We start from the raw sequence: 17,293 nt of genomic DNA, 5'->3' as shown, positions 1-17,293 counted from the left end.
TCAACAAAAGATTTAGAGCTGCCCCAACAAAAGCCAGGAGCACACGCGGAGACGGGAAGTCTGGCCACGCACGATGATGAAGCATGCGGCGTTTTCCACTTCAAGCATGTAACCTGGTTTTAATCTTTTTCCAGAAATGTTTCCAAATTAGAAGAGGAAAAAAAAACAAACTTTAAAAGATATTAAGTCTAAACTGTACTCTGACATCAGACTTGACTTTCCAGCTCAGACTGATAGGCTATGACATCTGAATAAGAACCAGGACATATAGATTTAATAACACATCTCTACCCCACCCTCCAAAATCTCATATCCACTTTTAGATGGCATGGAACTCTTTTTTATTCATGGTTGGGAAAAAAGCCCGAACACACCTAACATGACCTTTAAAACTTCATTCTGATAAAAAATAAGAAAATATCCACAGCTAGTATATCAAAACCTTTGAAGAATTTATAGGACATTTAAAGTCATAGTATCAATATCATTAAGAATAGAACTGGTCAGATTTTTGGTTAGGCACTGGCAGGCTACTGCAAAGGCAGTGACATTCCTGATAGGAAGCACTATACCTGTGCCCAGCCCAGGATCTCCATATGCTACTTACGTACAGAGAGACCACCAGTGCTTAGCGTGGACAAAATGAGAATTCAGACATGTACACAGGAAGAAAAGCCAAAACAGACATTATACTGGACTTCAGGCAAAGAGAATGTCCCTTTTTAAAGAATAATTTGATACCGTCTCTGCACTGGAGTATTTTAAAAATGCAATGGTGTTAAACCAAATCTGATGGATGTCCCAAGCTAAACCAAGATACAGAATGGAGAAAAGGAAAAGGGGTGGAGGAAGACAATGGATGAGGGGCGGGACTAGGGGGAAGGGATAGTTAGGGAGTTGGGGATCGACATGTACATACCACTATATTCAAAATGGATAACCGATAAGGTCCTACTGTGTAGCACAGGGAGCTCTGCTTTGTGCCATGTGGCAGCCTGGATGGGAGGGGAATTTGGGGGAGAATGGACACATGTATATGTATGGATGTCCCTTTGCTATCCCCTGAAACTGTCACCACACTGTTGATTGGCAAAAAAAAAAAAAAAGTTTAAAAAGAAACTATTTTCTTTTTAAAAAGAAAAATAAAAGGAAGACAGCACGTGGGGTGGGGATAGGGAGGAAAGAGTATATAAACCACTAATGCAATTCCAAGTGACATTGGCTCTAATTTCTGGCTCTACTCATGAACGCCCATCTGGAAAGGTCTTGTATAATGGGGATGAAAAACTATCATTTTGAAAAAGAAAAATGCACAGTCAATTTTATTCACATATTTATAAAAAGATTTATACCAATCAGGTCTTTAACATGTAAAAAGTAAATCTACATTTGCAAAATTAAATATATGAAAATACAAGGCAGACTGAATTATCAAAAGGAAAACATTTTATTTATATCACTAAATACAATTAGTTTCCCTGATTATAATCCATAATGAGTGTCACCTAAAATACAGGAAGCCTGTACAGAGGCATCCAACCCCAGCATCTCTGTGTATACATATATACACCGTGCTGCTGACCTCAGAAAAAGCAGAGCTGAGCTTGCTAAATTATTTTTGTTTCAGAAACTCTTACCATTTGAAGGAAATCAGAGGAAAATTTGGGTAGCAGAGTACTTGTATAATAACTTAAAAAGTTCAATACTTGTAGTGATAAAATAATGTTGCACACCCCTCTCAGGAATTTTAGGCAAGTGACCCTTCCACAGACCCCAAGTCTGGAGAAAGGTTGATCACTGAATCAAGCAGGCTCAGTTCATTTGCCACGCGGTTGGTCATGGTGCATTTCTGGCGTGTAAGTCAACAGAACAATCATGACCCAGAGGTGAAGCAAAGCCTAAAGAAAGAAAAAACAACCTATTAGCCAATAAATCAACCTCCCCAAAGGCCCTCATGCAGTGCACTGAGCGCAGGAGCGCGTCTCATGTGTCTCCGTATCCCTGCCCTTACTATGTCTGCAACCCTGCAGGCACTTGGTACGTGTTTACTGGAGAAACAAGGAACAAACAAACATACATTCAAGTGAGCTAATAAGTGCAATGAAGGGTGATAAAGAGCTACGATACCTACAGCATTTTCAGCCGAGAGGAGTAAAGTCGTGAACACGCTCATAACACGCACATGTATACATAACTAACTGATCAGGGGATTAAAATACAGGGGAGATGGCCTGATTAAAAGTGCTAGATATACATGATGTTGGTTGGAAAGGGTCTCTGTTGTAACGGTTATGGCTGCTATTTTGAGAGGGAGTTTAGCCATAATCTGTGAAGAGGAGATGGGAATAATGTGTCAGGTTTCAGAGGCTGACTCAGGGTCCAGCATAGGACGTGCTGATCAATTTTCACTAACTCCCCCAAGGTGGTGATGACGTGAGGAGGTGCCATGACGAAGCACCTCGCACACCAGATGTGCAACATCGCATCTCATGCTCACAGAGGGCGCCTGTGATCCTCATGATCTCCCGACCCAGACGTGGGCACATTCTGAATCCTTTATGATGTTACTCAGTTTTTTCTCCTTTTGCTCTACTACCCATCCCTCTCTTACTAAAAACTTTTTATTTAAAGGAGTAACTCTTCCCTCTAGTGGACCACAAGGAAACTTCTAGGTGTGCTTTTATTTCTTTTCAAGAAAACTGCCCGTCTTAATTCAGTTCAACTACTTTTAGACAACCCCACTCCGAACAGTTAGTGGGCTCACAGAAGATAAGACATAGCAGCCAAACTATGGTAAGCATTTTATTAGACATAAGAAATCTAAAAGAATATACATTAACTTTGAGATCCCTTTAGGAAATAAAGCAAAACTTATGGAAATAAGCTTTACTTCAAGATAAAAATGAAGTCAATTGTTTTGTATTTTTATAAAAATGAAGTAAATTGTTTTGCACTGTATTTTTATCATTTGAGGGGCTCAGAAATAAAGGTTAACTATTAAACTACACTAAAGTTTTATTATAGGAAAAGCCTTTGAGCAATTTAATTTTTAGACATAATGAATTATTGACTTTACTTGCATACTTTAAGAAAAAAAGTTATCAGACATGAATTCGATACGCTTTCAAAACTGACTGCTAAACATTTAGTTAAAAAGATGAGCAGCTGAAAAAAACTAGTTAAAAATCAAATGCAGCACTGTTTCCTCAAACAAGTTTACTTACCATATATATAATCACAAAAACTCGTGCGATGGGATATCTTCGCAGAAAAATTCCCAGACGGATGCTGAGCAAGGGGTGGGGGTGGAGAGAGAGGAGAGAGTTACACTCAAAACACACGTTTCTGTGATAATGTCTCATGTTTTTTGTTTTTAAAACTTTACTCATTTAAACTGTGTGGCTACCATAAGAGAAACATTTTGTTTTATAGTATACTGTTAAGTGATTACTTGTAATAACCATATAAAATATCATAGTAGTGAACAAATACTTAAGGAAATGGCAACCCACTCCAGTGTTCTTGCCTGGAGAATCCCAGGGACAGGGGAGCCTGGTGGGGTGCCGTCTATGGGGTTGCACAGAGTCGGACATGACTGAAGTGACTTAGCAGCAGCAGCAGCAAATTTTTACCACATGCTACTTCTCTTAATTCTTTTTTCGATATTAATATTCTAGATATATTTATTTTTCATAAAACATTTTAAAATTATTTTTAAATTAATTATTTATTTGACTGTGCTGGGTCTTTGTTGCCTTGCCTGGGCTTTCTCTAGTTGTGGCGAGTGGGGGCTACACTTTGTTGCGTTGTGAGGGCTTCTCTTGCTGCGGAGCACAGGCTGTAAGCACATGGGCTGTATGCACACGGGCTGTAAGCACACGGGCTGTATGCACACGGGCTGTATGCACACGGGCTGTATGCACACGGGCTGTATGCACATGGGCTGTATGCACACGGGCTGTATACACACGGGCTCCAGCAGTTGCACCACGTGGGTTCAGTACTTGTGGTGCACAGGCTTAGCTGCTCTGACGTGTGTGGAATCTTTCTGGTGGAACCCTTGTCCTCTGCATTGGTAGATGGACTGCTATGCACTGTGCCACCAGGGAAGGGCTGGATCTATTCTGTTTATTACTTCTCTTCAGTTACAACTGTAGAAAGCAAACTTAGTCCCTTTAGCAATCATTTTTCTTTTAGGAACCAAAGGCAAGTGTGAAGACATGAACAGGAAAAGAGTCTAGTTGGAATTAACCTCGATATAACTAATCTAGGAGCTTTTGCATGGACAAGGCAATGGCCCCCACTCCAGTACTCTTGCCTGGAAAATCCCATGGACGGAAGAGCCTGGAAGACTGCAGTCCATGGGGTCACTAAGAGTCAGACACGACTGAGCGACTTCACTTTCACTTTTCACTTTCATGCATTGGAGAAGGAAATGGCAACCCACTCCAGTGTTCTTGCCTGGAGAATCCCAGGGACGGGGGAGCCTGATGGGCTGCCTTCTATGGGGTCACACAGAGTCAGACACGACTGAAGCGACTTAGCAGCAGCAGCATACTTGTAAAAGGTTCAAAATTACAGAAACCCAGGTAAACACTTCAAGAATGGGAAGCATTATGACATTCAGACCTTACTGCTCATGTCTTTTGCAACATTTTTTCCCTAAGACAAATACATGTACAAATACACCTTTCTTCTAAGACCTCTGCTTCTTTCATTATCCTTAACACAATGCCTTGTATATATATTCTCTAAAAATTAATATGTACGTTGAACTACTCAATAGTTGAAATAGATGTGCTCAATAATTTGGAGATAGTAACTATGGCATCCAAAGCCCATAGCTTCAGGAATTCAAATTAGTAAATCACTCTCCTTATTTTTAATACCATAGCTCCATTTTGACACAAAAAGGTAAGAAAAGATTGCTCTATTGTGCAACAATTCATTTAAACTATGTTTTATTACAAAAACTAAAAGGCCAGAGAGTTTAGCAGGTTATTTAGACATGAACTCTCTCAAGGTGATATACATACACTGGTAAAACATTTTCTTTATAAGGTGGATGACTGCTAGTATAAAAAGGTTTTTTTATAAATATACATAACATATATATATAAATTATGCTATTTATATAGTATATATTAAAATCAGTACTATTCATTTGTATATATAGCATCTTTTACTCTAACCCTATGATAAAGGAGATAAAATGTTCAAATGGATGTATTCACATGACAGAGGCTTTCTCAATAAAATTTAATGAATTTTTAAATAGAGTTTACTATAGAAAGGAGAGAAATGGCCAGGGTTAATCACCTTCAATAAAATACAGGCACTGGCAGACCTGTTAAAGGAATTTCATGACACTGAAATATCATGAAAGGAGTCAGGCAATCATCACTTTAATCATCAGCTTGGGAATCCCCCGGTAGCTCAGTGGTTAGGACTCCACACTTCCACTGCAGGAGGTGTGGGTTCCCTGGCATGGAAACTAATCCCACAAGCCAAGTGGCGTGGAAGTAAGTTAAGTAAGTAGGTAAATAAATGAATAACTATATCAGCTCTGCTGGACAGGACTCACTATGAAGCCACTGGAAAATGTTATAAAAATACGGTCCATTGCTCATTGATACTGGCACGGCTTACCTAAATTGGTCAATTGAACTAGCAGCTTTGCGGACTTTCCCATACATTCCTGCCAGATTAGTTTCTGTGTCATTAAACAGAACAGGAACGTTTCGTAGACGTGTGCCTGTATAAATAAGAAAATAATTAATGTACAGACACCAAATCAATTTTCTAACAAAATTATAGTTGAATTGTATCGGGTTTCCCTGGTGGTTAAGATGGCCAAGAATTTGCCTGCAATGCAAGAGACCTGGGTTCAGTCTCTTGTCAGGAAGATCCCCTGGAGAAGGAAATGGCAACCCACTCCAGTATTCTTGCCTAGGAAATCCCACGGACAGAGGAGCCTGGTGGGCTACAGCCCACAGGGTCACAAAGAGTCAGATGTGATTGAGTGACTAATACTTTCCCTTTCATACATTATATTACATGTAGAAGAAGTTCTTAAGGCCAATTTTTAAGCGATATAACCAAAGATGAAAACATTTTTTAAAGTTAAAATATTTAAACTTCCATATCCACAAAAGTCAAAATTTGAAAACTAAGAAAATTATTTTCCCATGAAATGATAAAAAATTAGCATTTACCAAGTGTTGGCAAGAGGTAGCACTAATGGGCACTTTCTTCCTGGGCCAGCAAAAGTGAGGCTGCACACTCTTTCTACAAAGCTAGTAACTCCCAAATCTGTATCTCCAGCCCAGGCCACCCCCAACTCCAGACTTGTCCAAGCACCCGTTCCATCTACATGTGGACGTCTGGTGGACACCTCTACCTAGCATGCCCCAAACCATCATCCTGACTTCCTGCCCTTGCTGCCAACCTTCTCTTCCTGCAGTTTTCCCTAAGTACACAAACACTTTGATTCCTTTCTCTCAAACTCCACATCTGATCTGCCAGCAGTTCTATCTGCTTCCCTTCAGATAAATCCTGAACTCATGCCTACTGTCTCCACTCTGGTCTGAGTCACCAACATCTCTCATATGGGTTAACACCAGGGCCCCTCCCTGGTCTCCCTGCCTCAGTGCTTCGTTCTCTGCAGTCTATTCTTGGCGCAGCAGCCAGAGACATCTTGTTAAAATAGACAGGCCAGCTCAGCCGCTGCTCTCCAGACCCTTCTATGGCTCCCTCTTTCATTCAGAGTGGAAGTCCTGACACAGCCTCAACAGCCTCCTCCCGAGTCTGCCCCGCTCGCTCAGTCTACTCCAGCTGCCCTGCCCCCTGCACTGTGCCAGTCATGCTGCTGCCTCAGGGCCTTTGCACCTGCTCTTTTTTCTGCCTGGAATACTTTTTTTGCAGATCTCTTCATATCTACCACCTTACTTCCTTTGAGACTTCAATAAAATGCCACTTTTCAATGAGGTCTTCCTTTGCCGCCCTATTTGGGCTATTACCCCATCCTTACACCTGGCACCTTGTACACCTTTTCTGTTTAACTTTGTCTTAGCGTGCATCACCATCTCACACAACTTGTTTACTCTATGTCACCTCCCCTGTAGCCCCCCACGACATCAGAATGTAAGATCTACAGGACAGAGATTTTGGCCTCTTTTGCTGACGACTGTATTTCTGCAACAGCACCTGATACTGAATAGGCACTTCAACATTCTTCAGCATTCTTCTTGATCATGTACTTTGAGAATCTATACACTTCTCTACTTAAATTATAGAGCATGGATATACTCATGTGACTGACTGTATATTAACTTTAATATTCACAGTTACAGTTTTTAAAGCAACTTTTACTTTAAGGGTCCTGAAAGCCCCTCTCAGGTGAATTATTTGTCCTTGACAGCCTGTGAAGTGTCCTTGGACCTTCTTCTCCAGGTTCCAAACGAGTCAGGGATATTAATCAGCCCACTGTCCAGTTCTCTAATGATCATATCAAACAGTGTATAGACCAAGCGTCACATCAGGAGAAAAGCGGGTGCTCTGCTGGATAAAACTTTTTTTAAACAAAAATGTCTTTCTGTAACTTTTCAGATCATGTGTGAATTGGCAAGGTTGGAAATTAAAGCAATGAAATATTCCTTGGAGATTCCTCACCCCATGCCCCCTTTTTTTTTTTACCTTCTCCACTGTCAACTCCAGCCATGTTAATAGAAGACCCGTTACTACTGCTTCCAGCAGCAGAGTTTATCTGCTGCTCGAGGCGCTCCAGCTGGAAGACCAGAGAGTTCTTCTCTGTGCTGAGACTCTCCAGCATGGTCTGCTTCTGGATGAGAGTCTCTGTCAGCTGATGGAGTCGATTTTCTAACTCGGACTGACTGCTGTTGCTTAGGGTTTTATTGGTAAGCTGAAAGGCAAGATGTTCATAAGATTACTGTAGCAAATGAGAGGCACAGAACGCAGAGACCATATTACTGCATTCCCGCAGGGAATCCAGGGCACTCAGTGGTTCTTCAAAACTCTACAATTCTTTCACCATCGAAAGAAGCGATTTTCTAACTGTTATTCAGGGGGTCAGGAAATCAATTTGGTGGGTCACAGTCACCACTTACAAAAACAACAATAGAACAGAGTAGTACATAGAGGGCACAGCACATAGGGTGTTATTTTGTGAAACTTCTGTTTGGTTTTATATGTATAAGTGCGTGTGAGTGGGAGGCACAGGTTATTTTTTATGTTTTGCATTTTCAGCTAAAAAAAAAAGTAACTTTAATGAAAGACCTATTAGTAAGAAGATTTATCACTGGATCTTTCTTAGGAAACCACAATTATAATACTGGCAATCAGCAAAACCACTGATGAGGTTATAAGATATGAAACTCTAGAGTAATTAATCGCTCCTCAGGTGACTGGTTACAATATACTTGTATAAGAAGCAAGCCAAAGAATAGAGCAAATGCAGAGTCAAATGGCAGTAGATGAAAATTCTGTATCAGGTTGAAAAATAACATATCATGACTCCAAAAATAGGACTCAGGTGAAAATGTGGGGGGGCGGGGGTCTTAATGTATCCTTAAAAAAATATAGGTTTTACAATGATACCTTTTCCCAAGTTGTGAATACTGTTTCATACCTGATTCCTGAGTTTTTGAATTTCATCTTCTCGATCCTTAATCCTGCTTTGCAACGTGTTCTTTGTTCGATACAGATCTTCTTCTATGTAGTGGAATTCCTACACAGTGAGGCACAAATGAATAAAAGCTAAACCAGTGCTCCCCACGGCATCTCCAGTACCTGGAACAGTGCCCAACACGAAGTAAGCACTCCATCAACATGTGCTGCCTATATACTGAACAGACTTCAGGAGATACGATGACAAGTTAGCCCTTCAGCACGATGTAGCCATCTGTATATGATGGACTATCTAAGCACAGGTTTTTATTAGTCATATATGTTTCCTTTTTTCTTGGGTAGATTATGTAGAGACAGAGCTGCTTGATCATATAAGTGAATGCCTAACATATTGGAAGAAAACCTGCCAAACTATGTTCTGAATGTTTTTCAAAATACCTGTACCATTTTGCATTCCCACAGGACGATGAGAGAGTTCCAGTTCTCCCACATCCTTTCCAACATTAGGTACTGCTCTCTGTAAGGGTGGCTATTATGGGGGCGTGTAGTGCAATCTCATTGTGGTTTCAATCTGCATTTCCCTAATGATTTTGAGCAGCTTTTCATGGGCTTAATTTTTTAGGCAGTATCCTAAAACTGTTTTATTCCATCATTGATGAAACAACGAGAGAGGGAAAAAAAGAAATACCTCCAAATTCACTAACAACTGCATCAAACTAGTTTGTACAATGGACACAATCAGTAAGAGTCAGGTCAGAATTAAAGAGTAAAGCGATGATAGGGAAGAAAGAGTAAATCATTAACTAGGCACCTTCAGAAGCATTACTGAACTGCAGACAAAGCAAAGGGAGCTGAATGAAGAAGCACACGTGATATGGGCTCAACCTGCTCACTGTACAGGTTGAAAAAACCGAGATAAGTGAGAAGAAAAACGAGGAAGGTATTCAGGTAGGGGAATCGCAATTTACAGGAAGGTTTGCTGGTTTCTTTTAAGCTCTAGGCTAGCACAAAATTTAAGGCTGAAAGTACTTAAATTATTTTAAGGACTTTTTGATCCCAAGATTAAGTACTTTCCATCCAGAACATCTGATTACCAAATAAACAGCCTAGAGCTACATTCAGTTCCACTTTCCTCTACTTAACTCCCTCGTCTTAGAAAAGGGCACTTCTAGTGGAGTGGTAAAACCATCCGTCACAGTAAAATGAAAGTTATCCCACTAAACATCAAGAACATCAAATTCTTGCCTTTTAATATAGACTTAGGTAAATTAAAATGCAATTTCTGGAAGGACAGCTAATCCTATAACTAAATTATCTAAGACAGTCTATGATGTACCCTACAGATTGTTACTCAGTGAATTTTTCTCTTACTACTCAGGAAACAATCACTTTCATAATAAAAACAAACACATCTTTAAGAATAGAACCAGTTTCAGAAATGATAAATCCTAATGAAAAAATTCTTAAAAAGAATATAAATAGGCAAAGCTGGAAATGTTATAAGTGATGCACTGAGAAATACACAAACAGCTTTCTCTTTTGTAAAATGAAAAGCACAGTGATTTCATTGTGAAGATGAAATAAGATAATGTATACTAAGTACCTATAATAATGATGTTACTCAGTAAATTATAAATGTTATGAATATTAAATACAGATTCTTATTGTGAAAATGTGGCTATAAACATGTTTAACTCTGTTAATACTGAAACTATAAGTACATTAAAGTAATATAATTTGGCTTGGAGAGCAGACAATTGTTAATTGAATAGTGAAATATAATTTTAAGCACGATTTGTAAAAACAGCCTGTGACAAGCATTTTTTTTGCAAACAGCAAGAGCAGTCTATAATGGCACTAATGTCGTATTTCTATTTCTAGTAAATAAAATTTACTATTGCTTCTAGAAAGTAAAAATGTGATAAAATATGAAAACCAACTGCTGTCATTAAGTGTTCTAACATACATACTCTGACAAGAAGATACAATAAAATATAGACAGGGCAGTAGAAAGAATTTTGGACTCTGGGACAGGAACCCTGGATTCTGTTCTCCAATTAGCTGTATGATATTAGGCAAATCTCAAAGTCATTCTATGTCTCTAAGTCTCATCTGTTAAAACAAACAATGAGGAGGATGGGGTAGTAATAAGGTTGGAGGGACCTCTGAGCTCAAGCTGTAAGAGTTTCAGTATGCTGCTTTACTAGAAATCACCTCATATGACTGCTGGTGAACAGTCTTCCTTGGGAATCCTCAATCAAAAATCCGTACCTGCTTCTGTCGGTCCAATTCCGCCTCTAGTTCTTGTTTAGCTGCTCTCTGCCCGGCTATTTGGTCTTGCAGATCCTGTAATTGTTCTCTTGCTGATTCTGCTTCACTCACCTGCTGAGCCTCAATATCCTAAAAAGATGATCGTTACATGTGAAAGCAATAATGAACTGTTTGGCTCAGTATTTACTGAGTGGTCATTATGTGCCGTAAACGGGACTCAGCAGGCACTGGAGGATGAAGATGAATGAGACAAACACAGCCTAGAAGGAGCCCATAAGCTGACCCCTCATTATGTACCACGGCAAACGGTGAGAGAAATGAACAGGATGCTGCGGCAGAAACCGTTCGCTTTAATGGGCATGAGCAGACTGTGGCTCACTGGGAGATTTCCCTCTGTTCAAAAGCTAACAATTTCAAGAGAAATAAATATAACATCAAGAAGGACTTCACTGCCTTAGTCCCCTAAAACTGTAGATTATCATTAGTTTCTGTACGTGTGTGGGTATCAGAAATCAACACACAGTAAAAATATAACTTTTTTCCTCATTTCATGAGATTAGCATATTATTTTCTTTTCTTTTAGCTCTATTACTATTCTCTGTTTTTACATGTCCCCATATTTCTCCTTCTAACTTCTTCCTTTGGTGTCACTTCTCACTTCTTCATATCACAAAACCACCTTCTGCAAAATCCACCAGCGGCAAAGAACCCTGCTTTCGCTTTCTGTTTTCTCCCTCTGTGGGGTAAGCCCGAGTCCCTTCATACAGTACCTGGGACAAAAGCTGGCATCTCAATTTTGCTTTTCATCTTTTGGTACACTGTGTATACACGCTCATCTCCACAAACTCTGCACTTCACAGATCATTTGAAAAGAACTGATAGATTAATGATCCTCCCAGATAATCAAAGTAAAGTACTCTTTCACACAGCTGTGTGGACGTAGCGGCAAACAGCAATAAGTTAAATTATTTTTCCTTACCATTTTTGGGGTTGTAGAAAGTAGTCTAATCTTTGTTATCAATTTGACTAAATCAGACGAATTCTCAAGAGGCGGGCAGTGTGGTTAAAGATACAGAGTCTGGCATGAGACAGACCAGGGTTCTAATCCTGGCTCTGCCACCTTACGAGTCACAGCAAGTTATTTCCTTCTCCACACCTAGATTTCTTCAGACTGTAGAATGAGAATCCATCATCTCCTTCAAGGGGTTAAAAGAAGGAAGAAATGCAAGGAGATATGTCGAGTGCTTAGTGCAGAGCGTGGCACTTGAAGTGCTCAGCAAATGACAGCTACTACAATCACCAACAATTCTTCCATTTTGCCAGACCCAATACTATGGCCCTTATTATCAGTTTCATAAACTTCTTGAGAAAGGGTAGAGATGTGTCAATGTCATCAATGATGCTGGGGTAGGGATGAGATATTAAAACAAATCATATTTTCCATCTCACCAAAAAACATGGAGTATATGAAAAATATACATGAAAATATCCAAAAGTTTAGTGTTTATTCAATTTCAAACTCATGGGACTGAAGTCTTTGGAATTCAAAATTATTTATAGAAAAAAAATCCTACAGTTTAAAGGATAATAAGAAAAAAACTCATAAATAACAGCAGCTACTATTTACTGAGCCTGTTACGTGTCAGGAACAACGCGAGGCCCTTTATACATAGGTTCCCCATAGAACCTTGTTCTCATCTGCAATTTACAGAGGAGAAAACTACAGCTCAGTGAGAGGTGGTAGTGCTACAAGGTAACAGGTCTGCTGCTACTGCTAAGTTGCTTCAGTCGTGTCCGACTCTGTGCAACCCCATAGACAGCAGCCCACCAGGCTCCCCTGTCCCTGAGATTCTCCAGGCAAGAACACTGGAGTGGGTTGCCATTTCCTTCTCCAATGCATGAAAGTGAAAAGGGAAAGTGAAGTCGCTCAGTCGTATCCGACTCTTAGCGACCCCATGGATTGCAGCCCACCAGGGTCCTCCATCCATGGGATCTTCCAGGCAAGAGTACTGGAGTGGGGTGCCATTGCCTTCTCCAAGATAACAGGTCTATTAAGTGCTAAAGCCAGGATACAGGATCTGCATCTAGATCGGACAGTCAAGCTTATACCCTAGACAAGCCAGCCCATTCTTACCACTTCCACACTTTTCACTGTTGTTCATGTACATCTTAAAAAATCAATAATTTCCTAAGTTGATGCATGATAAACATTCTTGGCAGACAGAGTTTTTCTTTTTTTTAAAAACAGAAGGCTCATTATCGCATACTTTGTCTTTCTCATCCTCAGAGGCCCCTCCTATGTCAAAGACCCTTGTTTAAGATAAATAAGTGGCCCAATTTTACCTTTAGATTAAATATGTTAATTACACATAAACAGTAAATTATAAGAAAATGCATGAAACTATAAAAGATCATCCCTAAGCCCATTCTAATATTAGAACACATCCTTGTTTTAGAAGTAAACCCAGATCTACTTTGTTTTTAACTACTGGGATGTTAGATCCAAAAAATACACATTCTGTCTGGTTCCCTGTGTAACTCTGAGCCTAGAAGATGCATGGCACACAGCAAATACTTGGTATTTGTTGAATGAATGAGTCGGGTTACCTATGCTTCTTATTCCTGTAACTGTAAGTCGATCAATGGACAAGAAGCCTGCTGCTTTCGATTCAGGTACTTCTATCAGATAACTAATATCCCCACAGTTTCACACGTCACTAATCCCCCCCCCACAGACACAGAATCCGTCCCCTCTCACACCACTAACACCTGGGGCTAAACGGCTGTCGGTGAAGCTGCGCTGCGATGACTCTCACCTGTAACTCGGATCTCAGCTGGTGTATCTGGCCCATCAGTTTCTGTATTTCCTCCCTCTGCGTCTCCTTCTCGTGCCGAAGTTCCTCTAGTTCCACGCTGTTAGCAGTACTGCTATCTAGGCCTTCAAAACCAGATCCTTCCTTTAAGCTGTTAATCAGTTTTTCTTTAGACTGTCATAGAAAAAAAAAAAGAATAAGCAAAGCAGAGATTAGCTTGTACACTGAATATCATCTACCACACACCAATTAAACCACGATGGGAATATTTCAATTATATTCTTCATCAGAGAAAGTCCACAGAATGTTAAATCTATAGGGATAAAAATGAAACAGAGCCTTGCTGTATACTGTTCTTGGACTGTGGTCCCCAGGACCACATCACTGTCGAAAACTTATTAACAAGAGTATTCTCAAACTTTCTCTTCATTCTTTCTTATGCTTTTTTCCCCTCCCATTATATTCCACTCAACAAATATTTATGGACAATCTACAGTGGGTTTCGCACTATGCTAAGTGTTCTCTGTGATATAAATAATGTCTCTCACTCCAGATAGTACCCTTTGCCTTAACAATAAAAGAGAAGTGGCAAATATCCAACAGAAGGCAGTAAACACATGCTGCGAGAAGGCTGGATGGAGGAAGATTACTTGCGGAGTTCTGAGCAGGAAAAACCACTTCTGGCGAAGAGAAGAGTTTACTAAAAAGACAGCTCTTATACTGGTCCTGGAAAAAGGATAAGATTTTAAAAGGTGTACAGAGAACAGAGGACAAAGCATAAAAACCCAAAAGCATGAGAGCCTGAAAGTATTCTGAGATGTGGTCAGATAGCATGTTAGGACCAGTTTTGGGAGGCCTTCAGATGACAGGCTAAAATGTTTGAATTTTATTTGGAGTCTGAAACCAACTGCCAGAAAGTGGATAAGGAAGTGCTATGACCGGAGCTGTGTTTGAGGAGGGCATATCTGGGAGTGGTTTAAGGCAGCAGTTCACAGACTATGGTTGATGGGCCAGGTCTGGCCTGTGACCTTTTTTTGTACAGCCCACTAAGCTAAGGATGGTTTTTACATTTTCAAAAGATTATAAAAAAGTAAAGACAAAGAACATGTGACAGAAACCACATTCAGCCCTCAAAATCTACAGTATGTACTATTTCACCCTTTACAGAAAAAGTCTGTTGATCCCTAATATAAGGATGAGTTGGAAGAAAAGATTTGAGCCGGGAAGACTACTTGAAAAAGTGCTATAATCTAAGGCCAGTAACAGCAAGGACCATTGGTTCCTTCACCTTAAATATTAACTCCCTTCCATCAAAAATAGTTTCTCCTTTTTATGTGGTAAAATTACAGGTGATGTCTGCAAGCTTTTCTGCATTTTTCAAATTTTCTATAACAAACAGGATTAGGTCTATATCTCCACACCTCCATGTGGCTAACAAGCAGGCCTCTTTACTGAGCTCCAGACCTGCATTTCTGATGGCCTTCTTGATACTGTCACCTCAGTGCCACATCAGCTTTGCAAACTCACCATAATTTATCATAATCTTCTACCCTAACCTGCTGTCCTTCCCGTTTTCCCTTTGGGAGTTCAGGGGCACACTCAAACCAGAAACCTGGAACCATCCTACATGCCATCCTAGATGTCAGCTCTCCCCTCACCTCTTCATGGCTACCACAGTTCTTACACCCAAATCTCATCATGCTGCTCAAATTCTCTAACACCTCTCACCTCCTACCATCACCTATAGGATAAAATCAAAATTCCTCTGCTTGGTATGCAAGGTTTTCCACAATCTGACATCGGCTGTCTTTGGGCCTTCCCTCCTGTCTCTTGATCTCTAACACTTGTTGCTCTAGCAACAGAGAACAGGTGTCGTCCCTTAAACATACTATGTTCCCTCGGGCCCCCTTTACTCTGGCACAGGCTGTTCTATCTGAAATCTCTGGCCGATCACGAGTCCCCCTACTTGTCCTTCAAGTTTCTCTTCATCCAGATCTCCAGTGATCCCTGACATCTCCAGGCAGTTGTTAAGGGCTTCTTCCTTCAAGCTCCCACAGTGCTGCATCAATAATTTCATTATATCAATTGCCTCAGTGTCGTCCCACTAAATCAAATGCTCCCTTAAGAAAGAGGACACATCTTTTGAGCTCAGTATCCTTAGCACCTATCACAGTGCAAGTGAATAGTTAAGTGCTCAATTAAGAACCCTTTAAATAAATTAACAAATTACATTTATGAAAAGCAGAGATATTACTTTGCCAACAAAGGTCCGTCTAGTCAAGGCTATGGTTTTTCCAGTGGTCATGTATGGATGTGAAAGTTGGACTGTGAAGAAAGCTGAGCGCCGAAGAATTGATGCTTTTGAACTGTGGTGTTGGAGAAGACTCTTGAGAGTCCCTTGGACTGCAAGGAGATCCAACCAGTCCATCCTAAAGGAGATCAGTCCTGGGTGTTCATTGGAAGGACTGATGCTAAAGCTGAAGCTCCAATACGTTGGCCACCTCATGCAAAGAGTTGACTCATTGGAAAAGACCCTGATGCTGGGAGGGATTGGGGGCAGGAGGAGAAGGGGACGACAGAGGATGAGATGGCTGGATGGCATCACTGACTCGATGGACGTGAGTTTGAGTGAACTCCGGGAGCTGGTGATGGACAGGGAGGCCTGGCGTGCTGTGATTCATGGGGTCGCAAGGAGTCTGACATGACTGAGCGACTGAACTGAATACAAATAATTATATAGAAGAGTTTGAAGGAGACAGATATGATATTTCATAGAGGTAGAAAAAAAAGGTGTTCCTAGCCAATAGCAGGCAAGGGCTAAAGTCAAAATGACACTATGGTTTCAAGCTTCACTTTCTAGGAAGACAGCAATATTATTTACCAAAACAGGAGAATGAGGGGAAAGCTGATTTGGGGTTTGCAATACCACATCCCAAGTAGAGAAGCACAGCAGGCATTTAGAAACCAGGTAGGAAGTCAGGGTTGGAGCCATGCTGAAGTCACATCAAGTGACAGAAGCAAGAGTAAACGACAAAGCAAGGTAAGAAAGAAAACAGCAAAGTAAGAAAGAATAGCAAAAGAGGACAAAAGAAGAGCGCCCAAGAGAAATAGCAGTAAAGAGAAGACAGAGCTGAGGCCGTACAAGTAAAATTACAAGGCAACTTTCAAGAAGGGAGGAGGGTGCACAGGGTCAAAACATTCTACCAAAATCAAAGTGGATGGAAACTAGTAAGAGGACAGAAAATATTTAGGTCATTAAAGACTGTGAGAAGACAATTTCAGAAATGTAACGGGGACAGAAATTACACGAAGGAGTTAAAGTTAATAGTTCTAAAATGGAGGAGACAGAACACTAATCCTGACAAAGTCAAGTCACTCAATCGTGTCTGACTCTTTGTGACCCCATGGACTATACAAATACAGTCCATGGAATTCTCCAAGCCAGAATACTGGAATGGGTAGCTGTTCCCTTCTCCAGGGGATCTTCCCAACACAGGGACTGAATCCAGGTCTCCCACATTGCAGGCAGATTCTATACCAGCTGAGACACCAGGGAAGCCCAA

At 40.5% G+C, this 17,293-nt stretch overlaps 1 protein-coding gene across 2 annotated transcripts in view; it reads right to left on the bottom strand.

Moving 5' to 3' along the window:
* Nucleotides 1-1,322: 1,322 nt before the first annotated feature.
* The window catches only part of GOLGA5 (golgin A5), a 29,006-nt gene continuing 13,035 nt past the window's right edge, over nt 1,323-17,293 (bottom strand). For both annotated transcript variants that reach the window (XM_027521033.1, XM_027521034.1), the window contains exons 7-13: nt 13,734-13,904; nt 10,918-11,046; nt 8,648-8,746; nt 7,696-7,921; nt 5,650-5,755; nt 3,225-3,288; nt 1,323-1,898 (exon numbers count right to left, since the gene is read on the bottom strand). In XM_027521033.1, the coding sequence (XP_027376834.1) occupies nt 1,818-1,898; nt 3,225-3,288; nt 5,650-5,755; nt 7,696-7,921; nt 8,648-8,746; nt 10,918-11,046; nt 13,734-13,904 (876 nt within the window). In that variant the 3' untranslated portion in view covers nt 1,323-1,817. The remainder of the gene's footprint in view (nt 1,899-3,224; nt 3,289-5,649; nt 5,756-7,695; nt 7,922-8,647; nt 8,747-10,917; nt 11,047-13,733; nt 13,905-17,293) is intronic.

The sequence above is a fragment of the Bos indicus x Bos taurus genome, chromosome 21 (genome assembly GCF_003369695.1).
Source record: "Bos indicus x Bos taurus breed Angus x Brahman F1 hybrid chromosome 21, Bos_hybrid_MaternalHap_v2.0, whole genome shotgun sequence".
Lineage (NCBI taxonomy): Eukaryota > Metazoa > Chordata > Mammalia > Artiodactyla > Bovidae > Bos > Bos indicus x Bos taurus.
Note: the sequence above shows the minus strand (reverse complement) of the source record. Positions and strands in the feature narration are given on the sequence as shown.